The sequence below is a fragment of the Petaurus breviceps genome, unplaced genomic scaffold, assembly GCF_028583685.1.
Source record: "Petaurus breviceps papuanus isolate PSGF00001 unplaced genomic scaffold, PetGlider_PUasm1.0 90925, whole genome shotgun sequence".
In the NCBI taxonomy this organism is placed as follows: Eukaryota; Metazoa; Chordata; class Mammalia; order Diprotodontia; family Petauridae; genus Petaurus; species Petaurus breviceps.
Genome location: NW_027187380.1, coordinates 21665717 through 21678293, shown reverse-complemented (window position 1 = coordinate 21678293; position 12577 = coordinate 21665717). Strand labels below are relative to the sequence as shown.

The window sequence follows — 12577 nt, the reverse complement described above, 5'->3', positions numbered from 1 at the left end:
CGTCCCCCCCCCCCCCCCGGGTGAAACGCATGCCACGCTCCGAGCTGCATCCAATCAGAGCTGAAGCAGTGAGTGCGTCATCCTGTTCTTCCCCAGTGATTTGCTTGCTGGAGCCATTGAGAGCAGTGCCGCGGAGGAGAGCTGAGGCAGGACAACATAAGCCCTCCCCTGAAAATAAGCCCTCTGGTGTTTTTCTTTCCAAAAAAAATAATAAGACAGTGTCATATTATCAGGGAAACACAGGTAAGGGGCAGGGAAGATCTTCAAATTCCCATTACCATTACAGGCCCTTCAGCATCAGAGCTCTAAAGGTTCCTAGGTCTGAGCAAAGCTGTTAACCTTGCATATATTTTTACTAAATTACAAAATGTTTTCTAACCTGTCTTCAAACTGCAATTGTAAAAATTGCAGTTGATGTGCAGGAGATAATGAGCGGCCTGAAAAAAGACAATATTAGTATTAGCATGTATAAAAAGAATCTCTTTTTTAAAACTAACTTTATTATTCTTTAATCTTATTATTACTTTCTTCTTTGAGAGGCAATTTTTATTCCCTCAGTGCCTGGGATAATGAATTCATTCAACTTTTCATTTCAATTATAAGTCATCAGCTCAAGTCCTTTGATGCCCCTTCGGAAGACTCTTGTGTAGAACTGAGTCGGAGCACATACAAGTGAGTCCTCTTCCATTCTTCCCTAAATATGTGATCTCTTCTGTATGAGTACTGTGAAGGTTCATATAGATTACTACTTGTCCATTCTTTCTTACTCTGTATGATTCTTTTCCATTTCACTTAACATATACTCTACAGAAGATTTACCCAATTCACTTAAGGCCTTCTCTTGGATCTTTTAAAATATATTGTGGATCCCAGTACAACATTTGAACTGCTCAACTGTTATCCTTGCCACATACTCTTTGGCCATCTTACCTCCTTTTCTTTCCTTAAAGGGTCTTCATGCTTCAAATGAAATTATTAGTGGTTTATTAAATCTTTCATTGACTTGGTCTTTTATGGAGACAATTTCATTTTCTATTTCATTTCCTTGCTCATAGGAATAAGATGTGGATACGCAGATTTCTCTCCTTTTAGACTGTTCGAGTGTTGCCCTAGTGTTGTTTGGAAGTGATGACTAGGTTTGTGACTTCTGATAACTTGTGTTTTCCAAAATTAATCCAGAGAGTTAGTAGAGGTAGTAGTGTAGAAGGAAGCCTGGAGAAGATGCTTATAAATGGTAGTGGTTTTATAATCTTCAGTATTAGAGAGGTAAAAGAAATGTCTCTGATGACCCTCTCATTAATAGGTTAGCTCTTTTTCTTGAATAGAAAGCCGTATTTGAGTAGAACTGGCATGGAAGATCTAGGATAACTCAAGGTTGCCTACTTCCTGTGTGTTCCAGAAAATATCAGGCTATGATTCTATAAACACCTCTCAGAGCTCTTAGAAATTCTTGCAGATATTTGTGGTTGAGCAAAAAGAGAACAAAGACTGGGAACATGAAGTTTATGTAATTGATTAGGAGCTTTAGTCTTCTTATTCCTGAAATTGATACAGCCGTATATTGTATTGCTAGTCATGTGTGAGTATGAGCATTGGGAGGAAGATCTTGTCCTTATCCTTGGGAGGTCTATTATAGCATTTGTTTCCTCTTTATTTTGTGAGAAACATTTTGCTTTTGTATTTTACTGGCATTCTAGGGCTGTTACACAGATTACATTTATATCTAATGCATCTCCTTGGTAATTCTTCTTTCTTGGCTGATCAGTACCAATCACTGGTAAGCTGGCAGGTCAGTGGGTATTTTTGGAGTACTTGAAATTCAATGCTAAAGGAATACCAGGCAATGCTTCACTGCCAGATCTGGAGACCCAAAATGTCACCTGTTGTGATCCACTTTTAAGACCTGATTTTTACCAGCTTCAATGAGTTAAATGTTATTTTATGTTTGTTTTTAAGATAGATGGGGATGATAGTGAGGGCAGGGATCCTTCAGCATTTTAGTTTTGGAACTCCCTTTTTAAAGATTACTTTTATAATTCTTTTTACAAATGTAAATCTGAACCTACTTTTCCAGGCTTGTTTTAAAATTTTGACCTCTGAATAACTTTTTTTTTCTTTTGGGACAATCATTTTTTAAAAATACAGATGCCTTGAGGGTGGTGGTTTTATTTAGATGGTGGGTTCAAGGACTGTGTCTGGGCTCTGCCGGTTAATGAAGGAGTAAAGAAACCTCAAAGATTTTTCCAAAAGACCACCAAATGAAATTTCTTAATAAGGGCAGTATAGAGAAGTAGTTCCCTTTTCTGCATAGAGTGTCAGTTCTGGAATGAGGAAGATTCATTTTTCTGAGTTCAAATCTGGCCTCAGATACTTAGCTCTGTGACCCTGGACAATCCACTTAACCCTGTTTGGCTCAGTTTCCTCATCTGTAACATGAGCTAGAGAAGGACATGGCAAACTGCTCCAATATCTTTGCCAAGAAAAACCCAAATGGGATCACCAGGAGTCAGACATGATTGAACAAAGGCAGCAACAACATTAGGCCTGATGCACAGAGAGATCACTGAAAATCAGAATCTAAGGTTGCTAAAAAGAAAAAAAAAATCAGACTACTTTTCTGCTTCTTGTAGTCTCTTATGACATTAGATAATTACTTAACATAAATCCAGACCTAGCACATCAGATGGACTTTGATCCTACTCATCTCGTATAAACTAAATTTTAGACTAGTGCATTGGAAACCCCCATGGGTGCACATGCTTTCCAACAGTAGGTGAATGGTACCAAATGGACTCAATCATATTCCCCATTTTGGGAGGCAGCGAGTAGAGACAGTGCATATTTATTTTGCTTATGACGAATGCATGGTTACAAAGGCTCAATATGTTTTTATTCTGCGGATGCACCAAATAGTCCCCTTTAGAATCAGCCAGAGTGAGTTCAAATAGGCAGAAATCCTCTGGTCAGCACAAACACCAAACTCGCAATTCCTAAGGCAGCAGGAAGCCGTTTTTTAGTGTCAGCTATGGTCAGGAGCATGTGTTGTGGCATTTGGAAGAGGAATTAAAGCAGTTAACTAATTGCATGCTTGGAAATGGCAAGCCACTTGAAAACTCAAAAGTCTGAATCAATCCCAGCAAGAAATTGATGTAGCTTTGAACATGACAGTTGTTATTTTATATTGAATTTCAAGTGCTTCCCATTAGAGATGGAAAGTTTGCTTCCTATCCCCTAACTTTGTCTTGAGTACTTTGCTATTCTTAGTCCATGTTTTGAAGTCTTATAGATTTAAAAGATGAAGAATGGACTATATTAATCCACTAAACAATGTTGGTTTACTACATTAGTGTTTTCCATATTAGTAAGGCCATGTGACATTTACAGTAAAACTCGACTTGCTAATGAGGGGCTAGGAGACAGAAAATATCCTGTTGGCCAACATCCTCTCTTTCCTGAATTTTTGAGCATCTCTTTACATCACATGTCTGTTGTAGTTCATGATGGCACTTCTCTTTAAGTCACTTATTGGATAATTTCTACAACATATTAATTTCAAGGCCTGTTTAAATTTCATATGGAAAATTTCCCATAAATTAGCTACTCAGAAAGTGAGTAGATATTTCTTAAAAAAATTCCCTGTACTAAAGGAAAATCATTAAGCTTTCATCGTTAAACCAAAGAAGAAGATTGCTTATTTTTGCATTGTAACTATGTAACAAAACACATGAAATGAAATGGTACTTCTTTATTGGAAAAATACCATATTGTGGCACTTTTTGAGAAGTGTGGTTTGCCTGGTTTGGAGTCCTAACTTTGTTAGACTATTTATCATGCAGGAAAGTCAAGAAGAGAAAAGTGTCCTGTCCTAAACAGGAAGATTCCACACACCTGGGAGAGTCTAGTGATTGACATTAGCTTGAAAGGTTTCAAAATGTTCAATGTAAATAGAAACCTCATAAAACACCCAACTGAAGTTTGAATGCAGCCTTCATATTTGTGATTGTATTTTTCTTCATTGACTTGGGTTCCCTCCTCCCAGCCTATCAGTTGTGAGTAATCCACTTTATGATGCTTAAGTTTATATAGAACATTAGTCAGCTAACTTGAGGCTACTACAATATTAGCTGTTTGGATCATAGCTATAACATATATACAGTGACTCTGGGATAAAAATATTTCCCTGAACTTCTTCCTTTGCAGAACAGCAGGCACCTGGCCTCTGAAGGAGATATACTGATCTTGAAGTGGGGATAGGGATGGTGATGATAATGGAAGAAGAGGACAAAGATGAGGAGAAAGAAGAAGAGGAGGAGAATTACTCAGACAGCAATAAAATTGACTAGAAAATATTTTGGTTGCTACATGTGTGACCTTGGACAAGATACTTTACATTTCTGAGACTCAGTTTCTTCTTTTGAAATAGGAAGTGTGGTGGGTAGACTAGATTATTTCCAAGATCTCTTCTTGCTCTAGATTCAGTGATCTATGCCATCAATTTTGGGGCTCTCATAGGCCACATTTAATCTCAGAGTTTCCATTGATAATTAATGTTTTACATTCACTTCTTTTTTGCACCTCTTAGAGGTATTTTAAATAGCCAAAGTTTCTTCATAGCTCCTCTTCTCCCTTTTGGTGTTATCAGGCCACTTCGGTAGTATAGGGGTCATATGCACATTTTTAGGTCTTTTGACCCTGTTGAAACATATATTGGTAATAATTAAAGTTCTGTCACATCCTGGTTACTTTGACCTTAGCCAGACAGGCTGTTTTCAATCCATACAATGTATGGTTTTCAGAGGTAGGGAAAATAGTGCTACTATTGACTGCTCTGCAAATGATTATGTTATTTCCTTCTTTCTGCCCTGTAACTCAAACTTTTGTATCCAAATAGATTTTCTTCTTTCTTCACCACTAGAATATGAATTCCTTGATAAAAGAGACTTTTTTTTGTTTTGTTTTTGTCTTGCTTTGTTTCCTCAGAGCTTATCACAGTCCCTGGTACATAATAGGTGTTTAATAAATGCTTCCTGACTCACTTACTTGTTAAATAACTACATTGGTCTCTTCAAAAAATTTTGTCTCTTTGTACTGTGTTCTTTTTAATCCTAAAACCAAATTTTGCTAAAATATTTTTAGTTTAAGCAAAAGAATCTGAGTTAGAAGGGAACTCAGGGGACATCTAGTTCAACCCTTATCTGAACAACATCTTCTACATGATACTCAACCAGTAAACATCTGGTAGATGTTTGAATGCATGCAGTGAGGGGGAACCTCTCAGTGCAACATCCCATTTCTGGATAATGCTCATTGTTATGAAGTGTGCCCTTATATCAAGCTTTGGTTTGGTTTTTGTTTGTTTGTTTTACAATTTCTACTCATTGTACCTGGTTCTACCCAATGGACAAATCTAATTTCAATCTAATTTCTCTTCCATATTATAGCCCTTCAAATTCTAGAGGTTGGCTATCATACCCCCACCCCTAATCTTTTCTTCTTCGGGTTGTACATACCTAGTTATTTTAGATGATTCTTTATGTCATGGTCTCCAGTTCCTTTACTATCCTATTCACATTCTTCTGGACATATTCCATTTTTTCAATGTTCTTCCTAAAACATGGTACCTGGAACTGGTAGAATACAGTAGAGCCATCACTACTCTCATTCTGGACACTATGTCTCAAAGTGAAGCTAACTTTTTCATCTCTGATATCACAGCATGGACTAATTGAATTTATAGCTCTTTCATTAACTACTCTTTTCCCCTTATTTTCATAGGAGTTACTATTATGGACTGAGCAATAGATAGACATGGCTGTGTTTGTCACAAACTAGTGCATTCCTATTCAGTTTGACTAAGGATAATTGCTTCATTATTGACTAAATATACTTTTTACCTTGTCAGTTAGTCTGCCATACATAAATTCCATTGCCTTGGAAATTTTATGGGTTAAATTTGTTTGTAACTCAGGTGGACTATATTAGTGACATGCAAAAAGGAAGCATTTCTAGGAAACCAGGAGAAAGTTGAAGCAATAGAAAACAGGCTAGTTGAGAGATAGTGATCTCAGAGTTTTAAAATTATTCCATAGCAAATGTAGGCTTAAGATCCCCTTGCCAAACTATAGTTGTTGTGGAAATTTGTGGGTAGTGGATTGAAAGTAGACTCTAAAGGAAAATAGACATATTTTGATTGATAATGACTAAATTTGAAAGGCAAACTTTTATGTCATAGGTATGGAATCTCCAAGGAAAGTATATGTATTTTCTTTTCCTGAACTCATGTCCACTGTTGATTTAAAACTTGATTTAGAAGTGGAATGGAAGAGGCAAGGCAACAGTGGAAACCTATGTTTTCAATATTGTTTTTCAAGTTGGTTATGTTTAGTCTTCTGAAGGTTCTGAAATCCTAGTCTAGTGAAAATGCAGATGGTTTCTTGATTTTAATGTGTTTAATTCTTCCCTTTTTTAAGCTTGAAGAAGAATTCCAAAGAACGGCCAACATACGCAGAACTTATGGTGAGTATTGTTAGTAGTATAAACATGTCCAAACTAACATCTATTGAAATGACTCAAATATAAATTATAACCAAACAATATTATTGAAACAGTGAATTCACCGACATGAATACCAGTGACTGATTTTTTTTAAAATGAAGAGTTCAGAGGACTATGTTTTATTTCTAATCTGAGTATTGTCTTTTGTGTAATCTTAGCAAAGATCCCTTAATTGCCATTCCTGACTACTTTTATGGGAAACTAACAGAGTTATATAGCACACAGTTATATTTATAAAGTGCTTTGAGATCTCTGATACCCTCAGATTTAGAAGGTGTTAAGGATCCTACATTATTTTTGCAAAAGGAATTTTAGATTTAAAAAAGACAGCCCAGGTTCTTAAAAAGTGGTACAAGAGATTCAGAAGAATGAATATGGATTGATTGTTTTAGATGAAATATTAGCATTAGTCAATTTTGTTGCTAACCTAAAACAAGTTTGTTGAAACTTCATTAGAGTCCTATTCAAAGAGAATTCATAACTTACCTTTTCTTTCTTTCTTTCTTTCTTTCTTTCTTTCTTTCTTTCTTTCTTTCTTTCTTTCTTTCTTTCTTTCTTTCTTTCTTTCTTTTTTTTTTGCTTTTTTTGGGGGAGGGCAATTGGAGTTAAATGACTCGCTCAAGGTCACATGGCTAGTTTTTGTGTTAAGTGTCTGAGGCCGGATTTGACCTCAGGTCCTCCTGACTCCAGGGCTGGTGCTCTATTTACTGCGCCACCTAGCCACTCCTCACAACTTACTTTTTGCACTAACTATAAAATAAATGATTTTCTCAGCAAATTCATAATGTAAATAAAATCTTATCACAAATACTTAACTTATCCAAGAAAAGAGACTTTTATAGCATTTTAGGAGTACTTGTATAACCATATTTTAATCACAAAGAAACCAAGATGACTCATTTGCAATATTTGGCAGTCATTAGCTTTTGTTGCCACATACATTTAATGATAATAGAAATTTATTTCTTTAAACCATATTTTATATTTCAGAATATTCACTAATTTAGGCATATCTTTCTTGCAATTTGTTAGGTTCTGCTATTTAGATAGAATGAGAAAAAAATGACTCAGTTTTATGACAAGGCCCCAATTTTTAAGAAATGAGATTTTTTATCTTTGCTCCCTTTCCCTGAATGTAAACCACTACGTGTAGAGTGCTAAAGATATTATTCCTAGAGTTCTAAACAAATGAAGAATAAAGTTTCTTGGTGATTTAGAAAAGGTGCTGCTGCTAGCTTATTTTTATAAAGTACTTCTTACAAAGTGGGCAGCTACTTGGTACAGTGGTTAGGATGCTGGTCCTGGAGTCAGGAAGGCCTGAGTGTCATTTTAAGTCACTTAAAGCTGTTTACCTTAGTTTCCTCATCTGTAAAATGACTTGGAGAAGGAAATTTTCGGCAAACCATTCCAGTATCTTTGCCAGGAAAATTCGAAATAGGATTTTGTCATTTTAAGTCACTTAAACCTGTTTACCTTAGTTTCCTCATCTGTAAAATGACATGAAGAAGGAAATGGCAAACCATTCCAGTATCTTTGCCAGGAAAATCCGAAATAGGATCACAAAGGATTGAACATGACTGAAATTACTGAACAACAAAATCTTACAAAGCACTTTCCTTGCAACAGCCCTGTAAGGTAAATAGTGAAAGTATCATTATCCCCATTTTACAGATGAGGGAACTGAGTCTCAGAGAGTTTAGTGTGACTAAGGTTACATAGCTAGGAAGTAGGCCAGCTGGGATTTGAACTTAATCTCCTCATTCTAGATCCAGGAAACTGATGAAGGAGATGTTTGAGATTGGCAAGAAATCATGGAACACCTTTCAGTTTCTCTGGGTTAAGCTTAAGATTTAAATTCTGGCAGAAGATCCAACCATGCTGTATCAACTGAATTGTATTCACTTCAGTTGGATGACCCTGAAAGAAAAGAAAGAAGAATGCTTGGTAACTTTGTGACCTGAGAAGGGATAAATGGACTTCCTCTAGCCCTGAATGACCTTAGCTTTTCTCTTTGAGTTCCTTCATCATCTGTTCATTTTTTCCTGGCCCTGAAGGTAGTCTGGGCCCTTGCTCCTTCCGTGTTTTAGTCTGTGCAGATTTTTTTGCCATCCCCATTAATGAGGTAGCTCCCAATGCTTCAGAACTCTAATAGCAGTTTTACATTGGGGCTGAGGGCTTGTGATATGGTCCAAGAGACAGTGTGATTTCTGAAAAAGTTTAATTCTCTATGTGACTTTCTTTTCTTACTGCATTTATGAGCAGTTTGATTACCTGGCTAGGGAGGCCCTGTTGTTCTCCATATCCCGTTTTAAGGGATTCAATGACAGTTTCAATTTAACAAGTATTTAAACACTAAATAGGTGTGAGACCTTTAATAGAATTCAATACTGATTAAAAATGAATTTTGATACTAGGAGTAGATGCTGGGTGTTATTTTGGACTCTCAAATGCAATTTGAATATGATTTTGCTCTGACATCAGTTGTCAGGCAGAAGGGTCCAGTTTATTCATATGTGTCTGTGTATGTTTAAAGAGCAATACATTTTCCTTCCAAGTGGCCTCTTATCATAAAGGTTCACTGAAGCACATTTGAGGAAAGAAGTTTGGTTCCAACTTAATACCCATTGGCAGCTGTGTTCATTTCTATTAAGCTACCTTTCCAGAATGTCTTAACACTGTGGTATTTTATGGCTGACATATTAATGTTGTGAGGTCTTGTGGGGTTTTTTTCTTATTCTTCTTATGGCTTTAGACTTTGCGGTACTGGAATGGACTTCTCTTTTAAGACCATAACTGCTCCCTGCTTTCCTGTGGAGTTGAGGTTTTTAATGGAAAATCTGAGTACGAACTCCTTGACTCTAGCATTGGGAAAACAGATGCTGAGATACTATTATTCAAGTTAGAAGACGAGATGGGCTGGGAGGGAAGATGAAATGGAGCATGAACAGAAAGCACTGCTAACAGTTTGCCATATTTATCTGATGCAAGGAAAATAGGGGTGCTCAGTTAGTTTGTTTTTGACTTCTAGAAGACTCCAAATTCCTTTCTTCTTCACTTGGATTGAACTCAGAAATTAACAAATTGGTCATGCTCCCTGTGACCCCTAAGATAAATTATGTACACTTTCAAACTATTATCAGTTGGCATGATTCAGTAGGATTTGCCTCCAGGAGATGATGGTCAGTAATGAGGGATGTTTTGGATTAGGTCTAACTCAGGACAATTAAATGATTAGGACCTGGGGCTAGAATTTAGTGAAATATTTGTAGACCATAAAATTCAATAAAATAACTTAATTAATCACAAAGGATAAAAAGGATAAAATTCTCAAAATTAAAAAGGATACTCATTCAAATAACACACTACTTCCTAATCAATGCTAGGTCAGAAAGACATCCACACAGGACAGTAACTAAAACCTCTCACTCACCAACTCACCATACACTAGCTCTTTTATACTTTAGGGGGCAGGGAAGTCAAATTAATTATTCAAGTCTCAGTCCCAGGCCAACCAAATCCCAAAGATGTTCTGTTTTTTTTTTTTAATTTTTATTTATTCATTTATTTTTTGCCTTTTTTTTGGAAGAGGGAAAGCAGGGCAATTGGGGTTAAGTGAATTGCCCAAGGTCACATGGCTGGTAAGTGTTAAGTGTCTGAGGCCAGATTTGAACTAAGGTCCTCCTGACTCCAGGGCCGGTGCTGTATTCACTTCACCACCTGACCGCCTTGCAAAGATGTTCCTTTTAAAGGAAAATCAGTCTATCTCATACAAAATAGATGATGTTCTTGTCATATCTCATCCCTTTGTTTTAAGGTTCCCAAATTTCCTAGGTGACCTACCACTAAAATAGTCTTAAAAGAATTTTGAATCATAAATAACACTAGTGGTAGAGCTTAATATAAAAAATAAAAATGCAAAACAATACAATGTTCTAAAAAGTGAACTTCATACAATAAAGGTAATGTAAAGCATAACTCAGCATAAACCTAGTGATGTAAGAATAACCATTATGACCAGTAACAACACCCAGGAATATCAGAGCTCCAGTTGATGATAGTTTCAACATAATTACCAATCCCTATTACAAGGACATTGGTAGAATATTTAAAAGGTTTTAAGCCTTTTACATGCAATCTTTCCCAGGGACTAAGTTCATACCGGCACTTCCCTTCGAACTATCCACTAGAGGTCCCAGGCCCACCAGTCAAAGCCTCCTCTTTCCTGGGAACTCCAGTAACAGGGAGATGGTACTAAATTTGGGGCCCCTCAGAGGTCTCCCTTTCTCTGTCCAGGTTAGATGGAGAGTATCTCTCATCTTCATCCAGGGATTCAAGTTACCACCCAGTTAGCTAGATGATCTCTTTTCCTTTAGGCAAATTCTTGCCTGCTAAGGGTATAAAAAAGACAACTTCATCTCTATATAATTAAAAAGCAACATTGTTGTTGTTCAGTCTTATCTGACTCTTCGTCACCCTGTGGACCTTAGCACACCAATATTGTCCATGGGATTTTCTTGGTCAAGATACTGGAGTAGTTTGCCATTTCCTTCTTAAGGCAAACAGAGTTTAAGTGACTTGTCCAGGGTTCCATAGCTAGTAAATATCTGAGGCCAGATTTGAGTTCATTTCTTCCTGACTCTAAGCTCCCACTTCTACAGGCTGATTATCTATTTACTTGTCCACCCCACGTTTCAAAAGCCATACTCTAAGGTCCACGAGGGAAAGAGTTATCTTAATTTTCTATCCACCTAATGTGGCAGTGGGTACAGTGCTTACTCCTTGAGCTGTTTGTGTGCACCTCTCTACTTGTCTTTCAGAGCTGCACCATTATCCTGATCAAATTTCACTAGTTGATCTGCCTAGACCTGCTATAATGGTGTCAGGGAAGGTCCACAGCTAAAGGATGATGCCATTCAGGTGGGGCACTTCTCAAAAGCTAGATTCTAATTGCACTTGAAGCACAAGGAATTGTGTCCTTGTTAGGGAGCATAAATCCAGTCTACCCTTCTTTATCTCTCTTTTTAAAATTAATCAATTTATTTTTATTTTTCAACATTCACTTCCAAAAGCTTTTGAGTTTTAAATTTTCTCCACCTCCCTCTCCTGTCCCCTTCCCAACATGGTGTGCAATCTGATATAGGCTCTATGTATATGTTCATATTAAACATATTTTCACCTTAGTCATATTGTAAAACATTAGAATGAATGGGAGGAACCATGAGAAAGAAAGAAACAAAAAAGAGAGAGAGCAAATAGTATGTTTTGATCTGCATTCAGACTCCATAGTTCTTTATCAGGATGTGGATAGAATTTTCCATGATGATACTTTTGGAATTGTCTTAGATTTCTTGCATTGCTGTCAAAGTTGGTTATCACACAGTGTAACTGTTACTGTGTACAATGTTCTCCTGGCTCTGCTCTTTTCACTCAGTATCAGTTCATATAAGTTTTCCCAGGTTTTTCTAAAGTCCTCCTGCTAATTATTTCTTACAGCACAGTAGTATTCTATTATATTAATATGACCTATTTGTTAATTCTTGAGTTCAATCCAAGTGAAGAAGAAAGGAATTTGGAGACTTCTATAAGTAAAAAACAAACCAACTGAGCACCCCTCGCATTAGGAATTCCACAACTTGTTCAGCCATTCCCCAAACCCAACTCTTTAAAAAAATTCATCCCTTCCCTCACTGACCCCTATCAGGGAACTATCTGCAGATTCATCTTTGTGTACTCACATCTAAAGAACTCCCCATTTCAACCATCTAAACAAAGACAAAAGACATTAATGATAAGTTATGAAAGCATCTTCACAGGGCAGTAGGAGTTCCTATAAGACCTCATTAGTGACAACTCCCCATAGACTGTGCCTTTTATGCTTTAGGGGGTAGGGAAACCAAACCTATAATTCAAGCCTGAGTCCTCTGTCCCAACCAAATCCAATGGCTTCCTTTACCCATTAAAGGGAAACTAACTCAACCCACACAAAATGGTACTCCTTCCACAACAGGTGCTACAGTGATTA

General features: G+C 36.8%; 1 protein-coding gene across 5 annotated transcripts in view; it reads left to right on the top strand.

Annotated features, from left to right (window-relative positions):
* The window catches only part of MAP2K6 (mitogen-activated protein kinase kinase 6), a 208887-nt gene that overhangs the window by 126777 nt on the left and 69533 nt on the right, over positions 1 to 12577 (top strand). For 4 of the 5 annotated variants that reach the window (XR_011166137.1, XM_069076538.1, XM_069076537.1 and 1 more), the window contains exon 11: positions 6471 to 6516. Coding sequence is in view for 4 of the 5 variants with exons in the window: in XM_069076538.1 (XP_068932639.1) it covers positions 6471 to 6516 (46 nt within the window). In the remaining variant the exon portion in view is untranslated. Of the gene's footprint in view, positions 1 to 6470; positions 6517 to 8321; positions 8411 to 12577 lie in introns of those variants that run through there. The other variant, XM_069076539.1, reaches the window with a different exon arrangement.